The 19861-nt window shown below is 42.2% G+C and overlaps 1 protein-coding gene across 10 annotated transcripts in view; it reads right to left on the bottom strand.

Moving 5' to 3' along the window:
* The window catches only part of LOC145343840 (serine/threonine-protein kinase BRSK2), an 894349-nt gene that overhangs the window by 387398 nt on the left and 487090 nt on the right, over window positions 1-19861 (bottom strand). For all 10 annotated transcript variants that reach the window (XM_080190257.1, XM_080190254.1, XM_080190256.1 and 7 more), the window contains one exon: window positions 2472-2557. In XM_080190257.1, coding sequence (XP_080046383.1) covers window positions 2472-2557 — 86 coding nt within the window. The remainder of the gene's footprint in view (window positions 1-2471; window positions 2558-19861) is intronic.

Genomic DNA, 19861 nt, shown 5'->3' with positions numbered 1-19861 from the left:
TGTTATTTCCTTCCTGTCTTCCTTCAGCAGCCTGGGATACATGTCATCATGTCTGTTGTATTTAATATTTCACACTCTATCTTCTGCATCAACCCACAAGTTTCAATGTACATTTCTAATAGGCCCTACTTTTTCCTTAGTTATTCTCTTGCCCTTAATGTAAAACATCTTAGGATTTTCTGACAATTTTTTTTTCATACTCTTTTGTTGCTTTCCTAATTTGCTTTTTAACTTCACCCTTGTACTTTCTACATTGCTGTAATCTTTCTACATTATTAAGTATTTTGTGACTGTCATAAGACTTTTTTTTGCTGTTTTAGCTTGGCCAGTATGCTGTTGAACAACCTGGAGATCCTAGATTTAGCAGTACCACCCTTTTTCTGTGTGGGGACATTTTGCACTGTGTCTACAGACTCGCACCTTTGAATGCCTCCCATTGATTTGACAGTTTTTCCTTCTAATTGCTGATTCTCCATCTCTTGTTCCCTGCTCTGAGTCTGCCCTCAGGTTCCCATTCCCTTGCCGATCTAGTTTAAACACCTTCCAACAACATTGGCAAATCTCCCTGCAAAGATATTTGGCTCAGTCCTGTTCAGGTACAGATTGCCCAGCTTGTATAGGTCCCACTTTACCCTGAATCAGTCCCAATGCCTCAAGATCTGATGCCCTCCCTCCTACATAGTTTTCCATCCACATGTTTAATCGCTCAGTTCTCTTAGTTTTATACTTGCTTGCATGTAGCACTGGCAGTAATCCTGAGATTACTGTTTATAGATCCTGTTTCTCAGTCTCCTTCTTAGCTCCCTAAAGTCTGCTTTCAGCACCTCGTCTTTTTCTTACCCGGGATGTTTGTACCAATGTGAACCTGACCTCTGGCTGTTACCCCTCTCTCCCAAAAGAATGCCCTGCAATCCATCCGTGGCATCCTTGATCCTACCACTATGGGGACAACATACCTTCCTGGGGTCACATCTATGACCACAGAACATCTATCTGTTCCCCGAACGAATCCCCTATTATTATTGCTCTCCTTGCCTCTTTTTTCTCCCCTGCTGTACAACAGACCCGTACTTGGCTCTGACTGCACCCCTCTGAGGAACCAACTGGTATTCAAAATGGAAAACTGATTGGTGAGCATGATGCAGAGAGTTCCTGCACTACCAGCCCAGTTATGTTGGAGTGCCTGGTCCTCACCCATTCACTTTCTGCCTTTAGGCTCTGAAGCTGCAGTCTGACCATCTCTCTGAATGTGCTTTCTGCGTAACTTTCAGCCTCGTGGATGCACCATAGTGACCTCAACCGCCGCTCAAGCTCCAAAACCCAGAGCTCAAGGTTCGGCAGCTGGTGATACTTCCTGCACAAGTCGAACATCTGTGACATCCACAACTTCCCACATATTACAAGACACGCATTCCACATGACCAAGCTGCCATGGCTTCAATTTACTCCCCTTATGTTCACTTTATTTTACTTGGGTTAACTGGTGCAAATTTATTTTACCTGGCCTTGACTTAACATTGTTTCCCTCATGCTTGTGTTTTGTACTTAAATGTAAATAGCCCCTTCTTTTAAAAGTAATGTGTTTTTCTAATTCTCAGGATATCAGTTGGTTCCTCAGAGGGGTGCAGTCAGAGACAAGTACAGGTCTGCTTAACAGCAGGGGAGATAGAAGAGGGGAAGAGAGCAGTAGTAATCGGGGATGCTTTAGTTAGGGGAACAGATAGGCGTTTCTGAGGTCGTAGGTGTGACTCCAGGCATGTTGCCCCTCCCTAGTGCCAGGGTTAAGGATGCCATGCAACGGCCGCAGGGCACTTTTTTTGGGAGGAGGGTCAACAGCCAGAGGTCAGAGTCCACATTGGTATCAATGACTTGGGAAAGAAAGGGATGAAGTCTTGAAAGCAGACTTTAAAAAGATTGAAAAACAGGATCTATAATCTCAGGATTTTACTCCCAGCGCCACATGCAAGCAAATATAAAACTAGGAGAATTGAACGATTAAATATGTGGCTGGAAAACTGGTGTCGGGTGGAGGGCATCAGATCCTGAGGCATCGAGACAAATTTCCTTCTTTTAAAAAGAATGTATTTTCTAATTCTCAGCCTCTTAATAATTGTCCCTAACAGCAGTTTTTCACCACCAATTAAACTTATATTTCTTCTGTGATGTTAGATGCCAGGTGCTGCTGACTGCCTGCCCCAGGGTCCTTCTCTCACATTCTCCTCTAGGTGCTGCTGACTGCCTGTCCCAGGGTCCTCCACTTGCACTCTCCTCTAGATGCTGTTGACTGGCTCACTTGGGGTTCTCCTCTCGCACTGTCCACTATGATAAAAATGTACTTAATATACAGCCAAAAAAATAGAAAAGTATGGATAAGTGGAACATAAGCTTGTGCATTGAGACACAATTCATTATAAATCAATGGAAAAGAACCAGTAAACATACTTGCATTTAAATACCAAACATATACCTACAAATATTTTTTATTTTCATAGACGTCGTGTAGCTTTAAAACATGTGGATGTTCTATTAACTTCAGGATAGCTATCTCCCGTTCTACCTAAAAAACAAGAAGAGAGAAATGTTACACTAATATTACAGTGAAGTTTAGTGATGTAAGTTAGTGCTAAACTATGATTATACAGCATCCATTTCTGTATTTATTAGAAGAAAAACAAGTATAACTACTCCATTTCATTGACTATACCTCAGAAATGTGACAGAACCCGTATCAAAAGTAATTAAATCAGTGCATACACAGAAACCAATTGTAACTTACATTGTCATTATTGGAAATATTGAGTTAATTAAAAGAACTACTAACATTATGATCCAGTGAGTTGCAACAAAACCAAATAGACAACTGGTTAACATGTAAACTTTATTGAGATCTTAAAATAGATTATCCAACCAAGAAAGTTATGTATAGATATATGATATAGAGTTGTTATTTGAGCATTTTCAGTTCCAATTTATTCCAGCACACAGATCATAGTGTATGGCATCTTCAGTGCTGTCAGGTAGTTTAAACATACATTATGTTTATTTAATATTCAGCAAAAATTAAAATTACAACCAGATGTTGTATTCATCTCCCCATAATTTCTCAATAGCCCAGTTGGCTGTTGAAAGTCAAACTAAATGTCATTACTACAATGCTGAAAGGAAAATTTGGAAAAGGCCTGATAACAGACGCAGGCATCTCAATGTTGACTAATCCATGTCTGTTTGTTGTGATGCAGGCACAAATTTCACGCTACCTGCTCATGTGAATAATGTCAGCATGCAGCCCAGTGCTAAGTGCACTGCTCAGTGACCACATGGCTCAACAGAGGGCAATTCATGCAAGGCTGGCAGCACCTTAAGTTAGTCTGCACTCCCTAAAACCAACTTGCACCTCCTAAAAGGAAAGTGAATTCTAACTGTAGCAAGTGCTGGAACTGTTTGTGAATGGGTCTCTCAGCAGGCAGATCAATAATGGCACAACAGGACAGAAATCATTGTCTAAGATTCCCCAATGCAGCAAAGGCCTTGGTGCAGGAGATGGACAGGAGGAGACAGACACTGCTCTCATAATGGGGTTGAGGCTGTCCAGACAGAGGAAGCACAGATAGCTATTGCTGTTAATGCAAGCTTCTAGGCCCAAGAGCCTTGATGCTGTCAAGGAAGAAGTTTAATGATCTCACACAATTGGTTAAGCTTAATGAGTGCATTGTCAAATGCTGTAGCCTTATAAATGAATCATTAGCTCCATTCACCAAACCCTCTTCACTTACTTAAGACAATCTGCAACAAGTACGACTCATACTTCACATTAATGCCTCACCTCAACCTCACACATTTACCACAGTAAAATTCAATCGATACACACACTGTTCCTGGTATTAGCTGAGGGAAAAAATGTTTCCATGTACTTATAGTGAGTAAGGCCTCTTGCCCTCTCCCCCACCTCCCTTTCTCCCCCCTCCTCCTCCCTCTGCAAGCAGATTGTCCTCTTCTACACTGCCTAATTCCATTTCTCTCCAAATCTTCAGGCCAAGGGGAAACAATAAATATGGACAGAATTTTATGGCCGTTTTTGCAGGCAGGATATTTTGGTCCCGCCAATGGCAAACCTCCACTGCGTGTTCCCCAGCCTCAAGGGCTCCAAACAACGGGAAATCCCAATGACAGTGACGGGACCAGAAGTTCCTACCAATGACCAGTAGCCTCCGCTGCCCCAAAACATAGCATGGGTGGGGGGGCACAGAAAATCCAGCCCAACAACACCACCATTGTGCGGTCTGACTTGACTGCTGAAGTCTCCACACTAACTTCACCAACATTAACTAATTCCGCAACTGCCAAGTGCCACCACAAATTGATTCAGATCCTGTAGTAATGAGTATCTCCATGTCGTTGATGAGCTGTTTAAATAGCACTGTTTAGGGGGCATGTTCTTCCTGCTGCTGGATGGATGTTTAGAGGTGCATGTTTAACACAGGGTATTAACAGGATTGGCGAGGTCAAAAATGGTAGCCTCTTTGACTAACATCATGATCTGTCTGCTTGGCGTACCTCTAGTGCATGCTCCAACATCCAATTTGGTGGTCAGATTACATCAAGCTAGAAATGGGCACAGATGAGACATTTTAGGACTAAAATGGCACCTGTGGCACCAAATCTGTGGGCACTGCAGTGTTGAATCTTGCAGTCCTTGTATTTATCATACCAATTATTTGCTAAGAAAAATTATGCAGCTGATTTTTATTGACCATTTCCAACCACCTTCCAGTACCTGTGTAGCGTGGCTTTCTCTAGAGAATTATTGTTAAGTCAATTAATAATCCAGACATGTTTTATGGAAATTCCTGCTTTGGAGACTTTCAATTTAGCAGAACGTGTCTCTGAGGAATATTAAGGTACCTTCATGTATATAATAGTCCTCATTAGCTTTAAATAAAAAGCACCTCTTAAAATTTGCAGTTAGATGTAAAATTGTGAAAAGGAAACATTTGCATCTCTCGTGTGGAATAATTTTACAACTGCCTCAAACCACTGGACAAACTAAAACTCATCCTGCTCTGCACCGAATGTTTAAAAATTCAATCACAAAAATGCCATGGGCAAAGTCAGCATTTATTGTCCATCCGTAATTGCCCTTGAGAATGTACTGGTGGGTCATGCTTGAACTGTTGTGATGAAAATTCATCTACCAGTCTGTAAGGCAGTGAATTCCAGGAGATTAACTCATTGACAGTGAAGAAAAATCAGGAGTCAGGGTGGAGTACAACTTAGAGGAAAACATGGAGGTGGTGGCTTTCCAGTGCATCTGCTGTCTTTGTACTTCTTAGCGGTAGAGATTATGACTGTGAAAGAAGCCTTGGCTAATTGTTGCAGTGCACTTCGTAGATCGGGCACATGATGTGTCAGTGATGGAGGGACTGAACGTTTAAGGCGATGGGTGAGGTGACAATCAAGTGGATTTTGTCCCTGGCAGTGTCGGGTCTCAAGTATTGTTGGATCTGCACTCACCCGGGCAGATGCAGAGTATTCTATCACACTCTTGACTTGTTGATGGCTGACAAGTTTGGAGGTGCCAGAAAATGAGTTACTTGTCAGGGAGCAGTCAGATTCTGATCTGATGTTACAGACTCAGTATTTATCATTAGGTTTCTGGTCAATGGTGACTCCCCATGATCTTGACGTGGGTGGAAGTTGATGATGGTAAAACCATTTAATGTCAAGGTGAATTAGGAGCAAGATTACGCCACTCAGTTCCTTGAGCTTGCTCTGCTATTAAATAAGATCATGGTTGATCTGACTGTAACTTCAATCTCACATTCTTGCCTTAAAATATTCAAAGACTCTGCTTCCACTGCCTTTTGAGGAAGAGAGTTCCAGGGACACTCAACCCGCAGAGAAAAAAGTTCTCCACATCTGTTTTAAATGCGCATACTGTCTCTTGTTGGAGATGGTCATTACCTGGAACTTCTGTGGTGCACTTTGAAATTAATCTAACCTATGTGGCATGGCAGTGCTGTCACACAACACAATGAGTTCCCTCAGTGTGAAAATGCTGTGTCATCTCAAGGCTTGTGTAGTAGTCATTACTGCTGTTGCTAGGAGATTGGTGAGGAGAGGACAAGTAGGTTTTTCCCCCCTGTTTGTTCTTCCACCACCTGCCATTGGCCCAGTCTGGTAGCTATGTTCTTCAAGACTGAGCCAGCTCAGTCAGTATTGGTGCCAGACATAGTGAAGGACATTGATGTCCCCCATTCAGAATGCGTTCTGTGCCCCTGCTATTCTCAGTGCTTCTTCCAAGTTGTCAACATGGAGCAGCCTTAATTCATCCACTGAATGAGGGCTGTAGGTGTAATCAACAGAAGATTTGACACCATGCCATGGGACTTCATGGGATCCAGAGGCAATGCTGAGCAATCCCATAGTCATTTCCTCCTGACTGTATACCACAGAGTCACTCACTACTTCTGTCTTGCTGGTGGGACAGGCCATACCAAGGAATGGTGATGAAGGAGTCTGAAACATTGGCTGAATGTTGGGGTTCGTCAACTTGGCTGTCAGCCTGTTATCTGTTGGACTGCAATCCTAATTCTGGGACAGATCCCCAGATGTTAGCAAGAAGGACTTTGCAGAGTTGACTAAGCCAAATGTGCCTTTCTCGCTTCCGAATCAAGTGTCTTGTTGCATGGCGCATATAATTTTATTATTAGTTTTTGCAGTGGTTTGTACAATGGTGGCACAGTGGCACGTGGTTAGCACTGCTGCCTCAGCGTCAGGGACCCGAGTTCAATTCTAAACTCAGGAGACTGTGTGGAGTTTGCACATCCTCCCCATGTCTGCATGGATTTCCTCCAGATACTCCAGTTTCCTCCCACAGTCCAAAGATTTGCAGGTTAGGTTGATTGGCCATGCTAAATTGCCCCTTAGTGTCACGAGGACGAGCTAGGGAAAGTATAGGATAGAGCCTCGGTGGGATTGTGATTGGTACAGACATAGTGAACCGAATGGCCTCCTTCAGCACTGTATGATTCTAAGTGACTGGTTCGCAACATGCGTACATTTTTCATAATTATGGCAGTGATCCGGTAAGGACTGAGGGATTGGCTACAAATGACTTGATTTCACAAATTAAGGACAAGAAAACGTGACATTTTACAACAATAAACATGACATCTGAAGCTGTAAATTATGAAAGTGGATGGGTAATAACTTTGCACCCTGTACAGTTAATGATTCTCCTGTTTATTTTACACTGGAAGATGTCAGATGTCAAGATGGAGGGTCTAGGCAGTAGGTACAAGTTTGGTGTCAATGTTAAGCCTCACTAATGCATTAAAGATGATTCCGAGTATGAGAGTGAATCATTGCTGAAATCGAACAAGTGACTGAGTCTTTAATGCACATGTCCCTGTCAACCATCAGATGCATTAGCTCAGGAAAGTCACAGGCCATCTTGAAACCTTACAATTCATACACCACCTTGGAAACAATTAAATTCCCTCTGAGCACGTAGAGTTCCAAAAAGAAGCTACTTTATTGGCAAGGATCTCCATACAAGCAGCTTTTCTCTGAAAAGCAATCCAGTCCTGGAAAGATCAGACCTTCACTCCTGACACCTTGTGTAATAGCTTCATTTCAACTGACCAGAAAGCAGTGGAATGAATGACATTTTTTCCCATTTACTTAGATAATATTTAAGTTTATTTATTATTGGCACAAATAGACTTACATTAACACTGCAATGAAGTTACTGTGAAAATCCCCGAGTCGCCACACTCCGATGCCTGTTTTGTTACACTAAGGGAGAATTTAGCACGGCCAAAGCACCTAACCAGCGCTTCCTTCAGAGTGTGGGAGGAAACCGGCGCACCCGGAGGAAACTCACACAGACGCAGGGAGAACTCCACATAGACAGTGACCCAAGACAGGAATCGAGCCTGGGTCCCTGCCGTTGTGAGGCAGCAGAGCGAACCACTGTGTTTCTGTGCTGCCCTATGATACTGAGGCATCACAAGGGAGAACAGACCAAAGAATAATTTTATATTTTGATTAGGTTTCTTTAACATTTCTTCCCATTTGGCTATAGAACAAAGGAGCTTCACACTTACAGTGCAGATCACAACTGTTCCTTGTATGTAAGCTGCTGTAGCGTCATTTCCCAAGTGCACAATTGACATTAGAAGTACACGTGTACAAGAAATCAAGATAATGGGCCCTATCTTGCTGTAATAGAATGTCTCACAGTGCAATGCCATTAATACAACGTTATCCTGCATTGTTCAGCACAAAATTCATTTGCGGCGTAACTTGCTGAGATCTGAACAGTGAAGGAAAAAGGCATCTGCAACTTAGTGAATGGTGTACCTGCTTAACCAATGAGATTTAAGGATTGAAAAAGATTGCGAGGAGGGGAATTTTCCTGTCCCGCCCGACACATGAATCGCAGTGGCTGGGGGGAATGACGACGATGCACAGGTCCATTGATTTTCCAATTTTGTGGGGGGGGGGGGGGAGGTGCAAGCGCAGCTGGAAATCATATCCAGAGCGAATCGGAGGGAGACTGAATCAAAGCTGAAAGGAGGTATTGAAATAAAAGTAAAGATTGGATTGAAGAAGAGACAAAATAAACAGAAAAAAGGAAACAAGAGGGTTTACAGCATTTCAAATTTCCAATTTAACAAGTCTCAGAAAAATCCGCTACTTGTGGGAATGACACGAAACAATTTAAATGGTTCCCTATCTCGGCCAGGTGTTTAAACAGTTATCATACCATATCGTTAAAATAGTTAATTATTGCACCATTAAAATGTTACTTTCAATTACTTGCTCTAGCATCCTGTGTTGATTTTAATGGCCAATTAATGTGCAAATCCAGCAAAATGTTAAAATCAGGAAGGCTAAAGCTGAGATGCCATTTGTGCAAAGCAAAAGGCGAAGTGGTATAAATTGATGAACAGGTTCCAGGGATTGGGAAACTCATGGTATAGCTCTTAATCTCTTGAACCTGCTGGCTAATTTGTATGTTGATCACAGAATATGTTGTTAAAACACAGTCATTTTTCCAGCAAAAATTGGCCCATAATGGCCCTTGCAAACCTGCTCCTACCTCTTGAGTACAGTATAGGGTGAGATCTTATTTATACACATTTGGTGAATACTGTCAATGTTAGCACATTGCACTGGAAACTTACAATGGCCATCTGGAACTTCTGTCTTGTCAGGCCACTAATTAAAGTGGCACACTAGAGCCTCATAAAGTGTTCCTAACATTATCCAGTGGCAGTACATTAAGAAATTACAACACCTACTGTCATTAAATGAAGACGATTTATTGGAATCAAACAGCTTTGGTACTATACTCATCAAATGCAAGTTGCAGCATTGGTGAAAACTATAAACCACAAAGAGTGATGCTGCCCTCATAGCTCAAAGTCAATAATTGTAGCCTGATCCTGATTTTAATGACCATATTAACATCTGTTTGGATGCATGAGGATAGAGGATGTTTGAATATATGAGAGCATAGAGGGCTGTAAGAGCCCAAGTAAAATCAACTTGCATTTCTGTAGTGACTTCAATGAAGACTGTTCCAGAGCACTTCACAGCAGTGGTTAGTGGATAAAAATTGAGCCCGGGTGGCTAAAATCTTGTTCCAGGAGACAGGGGGATGAACAAGTGGCCAGAGATCAATGAACACAGGGTTGTGAAGGGTCATGGAGTTGGAGAAGATTCGATATAGGGATGGGTTGATTTCTGTACATTCTAGAAAAACACTAAATAGTGCAATTGAATCTTACTCCAATTGTTTAAAAAGGAAGAGCAATTTAAAATAGTGACTATGTTATTCAAATAATCGTTAACTTCAGAAAGCATAATTGTGTGAACTGAAAGAGTTTTAGATAGCTTAACAAAACGACAAAACTGAAAATCAAGTTCTGCCCAGTTAACCAAGAACAAAAGACAGTAAGCAAGCACAGCATGGTGGCACAGTGGTTAGCACTGCTGACTCACGTTTCCAGGGACCTGAGTTTGATTCCTAGCTTGGGTCACTGTCAGTTTGCACATTCTCCCTGTGCCTGCATGGGTTTCCTCCGGGTGCTCCTGTTTCCCTCCACAGTCCAAAGATTTGCAGGTTAGGTTGACTGGCCACGCTAAATTGCCGTTTAGTGTCCCAGGATATGGAGGTTAGAGGGGCTAGTAGTGACAGAGATAGGGCCTGGGTGAGATTGTTGAAGGTAGAGTCGATAAGCTGTCTGGCCTCCTTCTGCTCTGCAGGATTTCTATGATTCAATACTGAGGTGAGTATACTGTGTATGAGTAGTGTTGAAAAACAACTTCCTGACTGAACTGTCAGGAAATTATCTCGTCAGCCACAGGAAGGATGCCAATACCTATGACTGTATTCCATTCAACATTCTGGTGGTAATCAGAAGTCCACCATGATGACCCGAGCTGGGAGGCAGCTTTGAAAACTGTAAAACGTCCAGAAAGGCAAACCTCGAGTTCAAACTCTGAATAGCAAGTGAAAACAAGTAATGCTCCACCAAGAAGCTAACAATTGTAGGCTCAGTGTAGAATTCAAATGACAGGCTCATTCTTCAAGATCTTCCATCAAGTTGTCAGTTTTCAGTTCTCCAGTAAGGTAGGAGCAGACAACCATTATTAAGTACACATCATTTCACCGATGTTTCTCTTCCACTGTACAGGCGTAATCAAGAGCTTCCTGTCATGGCAAGATGTCATGACTGAAGGCTTCATCTACAAGGTCGTGTCACATATAAAACTGGCTCTCTTACGATTACCATTCTTTCCAAACGATATTTTTGCTTTTCAGTGTTTTGTCTGGGATGACGGGGAGAATAGAGAGAGGGGGAAGGAAGTAGGAAAGGACCCAGCTTCAAATATAACAGCCCTACCTCTGACCTGAACAGCCCAAGGTATCTTCAGTAACAAACCTAAGGACATTATATTTCTGAAGAGTTAATATCTCTGTCTTTAAAATTGCAACATGTTTAATAATGCTATTATAACAGTCCTCATTACGTGTTACACCAAATATCTGTATAGCTTTTGAGTTATGGGTCACATTAGTATACAATGTTATATTATTGTTAAATTATTTATTTTTTAAATAGTTCTCTTTATTACACTGGCACTTATTCATGAATTATTGCCCCATTAAATGTTAAAATATTTTAAAGCATTTTGGTCTAGTTCCTATGGTAATTTATATTCTGTAAACACAAATATTCAAAATTATTATAATGATTGGTGTATTTGATTTGGAATATTAACAATTTGTGTGCTTATATAACAATCTGACATAAATATTTCACACTGGTAATGTGTTATTCATTGGAAGAATGGCCTGGGATGTCTGCTTTCTGTCATTTTCCACCTTTGCAGCTTGTGTAACATGCAAACAAAACCTGTATTTCTAATGACGTGAGTAAAGCTGCAAATCCTTCTATGATTGCTGCAGGAGTGGAGCAGGATTTCTCTACAAACTGATTACCATAAAAGGTGATCAATATGCAGGATTCTTCCTTCCTTCTTCCTCTTCACCATCACCGTATCACGGATAACAGTCGACACAATTTATTTTTATTACGATTTTATTCATTCATGGGGCACGGGCATCGCTGGCTAGCCAGCATTTATTGCCCATTCTTAGTTGCCCGAGGGCAGCTGAGTGTCAACCACATTGCTGTGGCTCAGGAAACACATGTAGGCCAGACCAGGTAAGGACAGGAGATTTCCTTCACTAAAGGATATTAGTGAACCAGACGGGGTTTTCTGACAATCGACGATGGTTTCACGGTCATCATTAGATTCTTAATTCCAGAAAATCATGGTCAGTGTGGCATATCTACAGTTATGTGCAGGGTGAATGGGTTAACGAGCAAGTAGAAGGGAGTTTTAGGCGAGTACAAGGGATGTGTTGCTATGTCTTGCACTGTATACACATTGACCCAAACACTAGCTGATTCTGAAGACTTGCGCTCAGAAAGACAAAACCCTTTTGATCTTTTCCTCTCCCGCAAGTCAACCACAAGAATTGGAAAATGCAGTCTCTAGTTATTCACCTCTGAAGAGGGGGAGAAGACCTTGGATGGTGCAGAACTACATCATTCACTCACACCCTCAGTCACAACCTGGTGAGAGCACCACACTGTCACCTGACCAGCTTTTAGAGGGTGTGATTGCCAAGGCCGCTGACACTCAGAGGATTATGAGAGGCGAGGTCCATGCTGAATGCTGGGCTGAAGACATATCGCTGGATTCATCTGTAAGATGGCAGATGCTGCAAGTCTAGACTGAGGTATGTGAAAATCTGATGGAGATTGCAGAGGGTAAACACACCCCGGCTTAGTCAATTGAGTTTCAAGTTTATTTATTAGTGTCACAAGCAAGCTTACACTAACATTGCAATGAAGAGACGGTGAAAATCGCCACATTCTGGCACCTTTGGGTACATTTTGGATACACTGAGGGAGAATTTAGCAAGGCCAATACATCTAACCAGCACATCTTTCAGATTGTGGGAGGAAACTGGAGAACCAGGAGGAAACCCACACTGACACAGGGAGAATGTGCAGACTCCGCACAGACAGTGACTCAACCCAGGTTCCTGGCGCTCTGGGGCAGCAATGCTAACCCCCACTGTGCCACTGTGTCTTCTTCTCCAGGCCATGAGTGCTGCACTTCCCTCTTGTCTGCACGTGTGACCATCTCCATGGAGATCCTGGTGATTCAGTCAGTGATTGCCAGAAACTCAGGTCAACCTGCATACTATCACCTTGTCCATAAGCTCAATGGAGCAGTGAGAATGTGGGCATTGAGATTCATATATAAAGTTTCTTAATTGTGAGAGCTAAGCAGAACATCTTGTGGAACTGACTGCAACTTCCTGTCAGTGAAAAATACCACTGCATAGCAGCAGCGTGAAATGGCTTGTTTAACCTGTTGTTCAAATGTTTGAGATACTATCACCTATCACTGGCAAGCCTATAACATGGTACCTTAACAAATGTCTTTCAAAAATCTTTATATCCAATGTCAACCGTACTATCCTCATCCACACTTGTTACTTCATCAAGCTAACTCAATCAAGTTAGTCAAACCTGGTTTGCTTTCATTAAATGGATTTCATTAAGCATCAATAACATTTTGTCCTGGATTAATGTCTCACCACCGGCGTTGAACTGATTAGCCTGCAGTTGCTAAGTAGATCTCTCTCCCATTTTTGAACATTTACAATTTTTTGGTCTTCTGACACCACTCCCATATCTAAGGAGTATTCGAAGATTGTGACCACAGCCTATGTAATTTCCCACCTTTCTTCCCAAGGAGAGGTACAAAGTAGCCATTTCATAACTCAGTCATGTCCGTTGCCCCCATAGATCTTTTTTTTGCTCCCTAATCAGCCCCATCTTTCTCTTGACTATCGTTTTATTATTTATATTTGTCAGTAGTGTTGCGTTCTATTTTATGTTCCCCACTACTTTGTGCACTCACAGTCTTTATCCTTTAGTTACATTTGCCACTGTATTTATTACTGGAATTGTGAACATCATTGTCGGCAAGCATCTATCAGAAGCTTTCTGTCCCTATGTCACTTTAATATCAATACCCCTAGTCGGCCAAGAAACTCTAGTTATAGATGCACTTCCTTCCCCGCCATGAGGGAATGTATCGCGCCTGTACCCAGATATTTCCTCTTGGAAAGCCTCCGATTAGTTATTTTACCTGCCAATCTTTGATTCCAATCCATCCAAGTCAGATGTCTTTTCAACTCACTGAAATTAGCCTTCAGAAGTTGAATATTGTGATTTTTGATTTGTACTCATCCTTTTCCGTAACTAACAAAGTGATATAATTCATAGAATCCCTACAGTGCAGAAGGGGAGCATTTGGCCTATCGGCCCTGCATCAATCACAATCCCACTCAGGCCCTATCCCTGTAAACCCATATATTTACTCCGCTAATCACCTACCACAAGGGTCATTTTAGCATAGCCATTCAATCTAACCCCCTTTGGACTGAGGGAGGAAACTGGAGAAGATGGAGGAAACGCACGCAGACATGGGGAGAATGTGCAAACTCCACACAGACAGTGACAGAGGCTGGAATTGAACCCAGGTCCCTGGCAGCTGTGAGACAGCAATGCTAAGCACTTTGCACCATGTCACCCCAATTGCAGCATTTGTTTCTGTTCAGTAATCCTAAATTTTGTTTTCCAGCTTTAATGTTAGCTATAATCTGTCATTGCTTATAGACAAGGAAGAAACAATAGGAAATATCTTGGGCACAATCATTTATTTGCCACTCCTGTAGCGGCTCGGCAGATATTCTGAAGCATATGGAGGATAATAATGAATAATTCATCGTATACAATGAGTTCCCAATAACTGGAAGCAGTTTAGTTAGGAGCACATTATTCACCACTGACAGCAGCAGCTGATAGAGTTCGCCTGAGTCACAAGAACGGTTGAAGATCCATTCCATAACATGAGCACATAATAGGGGCTCGCGCTTCATTGTAGCACAGAAAGAATGCTGCATTGCCGGCAGTGCTATCGTGCAGATGAGTTACAGAAAGACCCACCTGCCTGCTCGGCACCATCAGAAAAGGACAAAGAGTTTTCTCGCATAGCAATTCCTTCCTCAACCAACACCATCACAAGAAGATTAAACGGGTATTTATCTCTTCATTATCGTTCGTGGGACATCATTGTGGACAAAGCGGTTCCTGTGCTTACTTTCACTACAGCAGTAACCCACTCATTGCAAAGTGCTTTGGGAGATCCTGCAAGATGCTAAGGAAAAATATTAGCTCTATTTATAATGCAAATAGATCTATTCCTCAAGTAAACGGATGGAAGTGAAATAGTAATCTTCATGGTAACAGATGTGCAATTGTCTTGTTGAAATAAAGTTTGCTTCATCAGTGAGTTAACAGATGTGCAGTTACCTTGGGTAAATAAAGTTTGTTTTTTTTCTCTCTGCTCATAGAATACAGAGCTATAAATGAAAACAGAAGAGAGTGAGAAGTTCAGTGGGGAGAAGAAAGCCGCAGCAGTTAATTGTAGATCACTTTAAACATGCTCAGGTGTAAGTCAATTTCCGATTCAATCTTCTGAGCAAGATTAGCGCCTGCTGGAACAAACACAAAACATGCTGGAAAATCTCAGCAGATCTGTCAGCATGTATGTGGAGGGAATAGAGCCAATGTTTTGAGTCTAGATGACCCTTCATCAGAGCTGAGAGCAAACAGAATCAGCAGAGATTTATTCTATGAGGGTTGGGGGAGGGTTAGAATGGGACAAAGGGAATGTAAATGAGGTTACAGAAGGCTGAGAAGGTGCTAAAAATGTCCATTAAGTAATCAGAATGTGTGAATGGCAGAACAGATGTGCAGATTGTTAAAGGTCTTCCTTAGAAACATGGCTGTTGCATTGAAGAGTGGGAGGGGGAGAAGTGGGGTTGGGGGGAGGACAAGAAGGATAATAGCGGTTGCTGGGCCTCTTATCCTCATCACGCACTGTTCTGGAAGTGTGGCTGAACATGGTCTGTGGTTATTCCTTGTTTTCTGTGGAACAGTTACAAGGAGACAAAACTCTTGAAGGGCTTTTGTGATCCTGCACTCATCCCAGCCCAGCCCTTGTAAAGTTGTAAAGCAATGCCAGGGGAATTAACAGATGGTTTCCCAAAGCAGTGGTATCACGCTCATTCTGAAACCATGGATTTTCTAATAAACTGTCACTGCCACTTCTCGAAACGCTGAATGCTAATCCAACAGCACTAAGGTGCAGAGTCCAATGGACAAGAAACCAGTAACAAACTGAAAAGAGACAGTACACTCCATTTAGCTTGAAGGAAATAAATATATAATTAAAATGTGGTGCAGCACTTCATTCTGGAAGAGCCTCGCTCAACTTTCAACTCAACGATGGAACTTGCTTCTGAGTCAGAAGGTTGCAGGTTCATTCTAGCCCCATTCTAGAATTTCGGTCTATGATCCAGTACTAAGAGACAACTGCATTGTTAAGTTTAAGTTCATTTAAAAGTCACACGAGGAGGCTTACATTAAAACTGCAATGAAGTTATTGTGAAAACCCTCTGGTTGCCTACTCCGGTGCCTGTTAGGTACACTGAGGGACAGTTTAGCATAGCCGATAGAATGCACCTAACCAGCAAGTCTTTCGGACTGTAGGAGGAAACCAGAGCATCCAGAGGAAACCCACGCAGACACGGGGAGGTGCCATCTGTTAGATGGTACAATTTGCCCTCTCAGGTTCACATAAAAGATTTTACCTGAAAAGAAGCAGGAGGGTACTTCCACTATTTGCCTCTCAACCAACATAGCAAATGAACTCTCTGCTCATTATTGCATATGAGAGGATTATTCTTCGGAGATAGTCATCAACTTCAGGAAGCGTAGTGGAGAATATGCCCATGTTTACATCAAAGGTGATGACGTGGAGTTGGCCGACAGTTTCAAGTTTCAGATCACCAACTACCTGTCGTGGTCCCCCCATGTTGATGCTATAGTTAAGAAAGCTCACCAACACCCCTACTGTCTCAGAAGGTGAAGGAAATTCAGCTTGTCCACTATGAACCTGACTAATTTCTACTGATGCACCATAGAAAACATTCTTTCTGGTTGTATCAAAGCTTGGTATGGCTCCTGCTCTGACAAAGACCACAATAAACTACTCATTACACAAACCAGCCTCCCAATCTTTGGCTCTGTCTACACTTCCTGCTGCCTCAGGAAAGCAGCCATCATAATCAAGTACCCATGCACCCCAGACATACTGGGCAGGAGTTTACATCCTCGCTCATCCCAAAACAGTAAAATCCTGCCCGCGGTCAATGGACCTTGCCATTGTCCGCCCTCACCCACTACAAGTCCCGTGATGGGCGGGGTGGTAAATTCCAGCTGCTCTCTTTCACTTTCTTCCATCAGAAAAAAGATAAAGAGGCCTGAGATCAAGCACCAACTGACTCAAGAACAGCTTCTTCCCTGCTGCCAACAGACTTTTGAATGGTCTTATCAAACATTAAGCTCATCTTTCTCTACACTCTAACTATGACTACAACACTACATTCTGCACCTTATTCTTTCCTTCTCCCCTTTGTACTCTTATGAATGGTATGTTTTGTCTGTAATAGCTCACAAGAAACAATATTTTTCTTTATATCCCAATACATGTGACAATAATAAATCAATTCAAATATCTCAAAAACTAGAGCACACCAGTGCAAACCTTTCCCGTATACTGCTGATGTTTGGTGAAGAGGAGCTCATCAAAGGAAACTGATGATGTGGTTGCTAAACTCTAGTGTGAAAATAATGCAGCTATTTTCATAAGTAATGGGGAACATTTTTCGAAAAAGATGGGCAGATACCAAATGAAGGCCGTCACTTAAAAGTTGGAACAATGAGGCCTTCGAAGAATGTTGAGATGTTATTGAGAATCACTTAAGTGGGGCACTGGGGTGATTGCAGGCAGGAAAATGGATATCAGATATGGTGCATTAGAAAGTCAAATCAGCAGCAGGCATGAGCACTTTAACACAAGGGAGAGACCAAACGCAAGGAACAGAAATCAATGAGAGGAAGTAGATAAACAAATACTGGGGCCTGAAAAGGAGGTGTTCCACAAAAAGACATCTGTATATGGATTCTAGGAACATAAATAATAAGTTGTTGTGACAATAGAAAAAAAACAGTAAAGCAGCAAGACCAGAACCAAAGAATGGTACTGAAGACATCACATAGGAACCGTTAAGAACCCATTTCTTAAGGACACCTGGCAGTGAAAGAAGTGAATGTGGAAAGTTACACAATGGTTTTCTCTGTTTAGGTATCTTTTAGAATGAAAATGACAAAGCACATATTAGTGCCAACATTCCAAACCCCTTTACCCTCCTCACTGTGTTTCCACTGTGGGGTAGCTCACCACTGGCCGCCAGCAGGATCTTCCAGTCCCATCGAGGTCTATGGCATTTGACCAATTTTCAATTAGATTCAGCATCCCAACAGGGTTCCCAATGCCAATCTGCTTCCAGTGCCTTGCTGCACGCACATCCCAGAAGCCCTCTACACAAATCCACCAGAAGAAAAATGAAGTTAATTTAACATTCTTATTTAACTTCCAATTAATTTGACTATTCTGTGTTTACTTATCTGAAATGTGCATTTATTATACTTGACGGTATGTGTTTAAAGGAGTTTCACCATAAAAGAGCCTGAAATGAGGTGAAAATATATTCCTGCTGTCTGAACGCTGGTCAGATTCAGCTGTAACTTTCAATAGGGAATTGTGCAATACTTGAAAGGCAGAGTGTTGCAGAGCGATAGGGAAAGAACTACCCACAACACCACCAGGGAACTTGCTATGGGAGCTGCCTTTCGCAGGACCGGTATGTCCTGCCAGTGAGAAGGGCCAGAAAATCCCACCTTCGGGTTATATTACTGACCACCAGGTCAGATAAAAAGGAAGGTAGCTTACTCAATGGAAAAATAAATAAATATCTAGGCAAGTGCAAGGAAGCGCTTTTCAAACGAAGGCTTTAGTTACAGATGATGAATAGTGGTGCCGATTCAGAATTGGTAATGTCTGACTCTTCCTGAATAGTCTGTCAGGGCAATCACAAGCCACTTCTTTCCCTACCACTCTGCCTTTCAAGTATTGCACAATTCCCTTTTGAAAGTTACCGCTGAATCTGACCAGCGTTCAGACAGCAGAAATATATTTTCAACTCATTTCAGGCTCTTTTATGGTGAAACTCCTTTAAACACATAATGTCAAGTATAATAAATGCACATTTCAGATAAGTAAACATAGAATAGTCAAATTAATTGGAAGCTAAATAAGAATGTTAAATTAACTTCATTTTTCTTCTGGTGGATTTGTGTAGAGGGCTTCTGGGATGTGCGTGCAGCAAGGCACTGGAAGCAGATTGGCATTGGGAACCCTGTTGGGATGCTGAATCTAATTGAAACATGGTCAGTCGAACAATGATGCTAAGAGACAGAATGGCATTTAGCTTAGCAAATACAAAATAACTTGCATTTTCTACCAAAGCAATAAACGTAGAACATAGAACAGTACAGCACAGCACAGGCCCTTCAGCCCTCGATGTTATGCCGAGCTTTGTCCGAAACCAAGATCAAGCTATCCCACTCCCTATCATTCTGGTGTGCTCCATGTGCCTATCCAATAACCGCCTGAAAGTTTCTAAAGTGTCCGACTCCATATGGCAGGTGAGATTTTCTGACTGCGCTCACCCAAGGCCGGAAATTCGCCCCCGAGGTCAACAGACCTTAGTATGGTCCATTCTTGCCTACTACCATTCCCGTGGCGGGCGGGACTGGAAGATTTCACCCTTTGTGTCATATTGTCAGAGTGTTTTTTTTTTGCTTTAATTCAGCGTCTGGTAAAATTCTACACTTCAAAGCAAGCTGCTAAGAAATCCACATAGATAGAGTCTTGGCAATTTTCTCGTCCTGCCTGCCACAGGAATCATAGTGAGCAGAAGGTGGACCATGCAATGGTTCATCAATCTTGGGCAGGATTTTCTGGTTTTTGAGGCATGTTTGGCTGGAAAATTCAGATCTTCCAGCATGAAACTCACATTCTGTAGGGTTACACCAAATCCACAATGTTTATATGTACATTTGCACCAACCAAAACTTACTGACTGTCAAAGGTGACACAGGCATATGACTGAGGCTTAGATGAGATTAATTTGGGCACTGGCTTCCAGGGTTAGCAGAGCCAATTGGGAAGAAGAAACGCTGTTCGAATGACAGATCTACTCCCAGCAAGCCTACACGATGAGCTCGGC

This window comes from Carcharhinus amblyrhynchos, chromosome 6, assembly GCF_965287045.1.
Source record: "Carcharhinus amblyrhynchos chromosome 6, sCarAmb.v2.hapA, whole genome shotgun sequence".
NCBI classification, from domain to species: Eukaryota; Metazoa; Chordata; class Chondrichthyes; order Carcharhiniformes; family Carcharhinidae; genus Carcharhinus; species Carcharhinus amblyrhynchos.
Note: the sequence above shows the minus strand (reverse complement) of the source record. Positions and strands in the feature narration are given on the sequence as shown.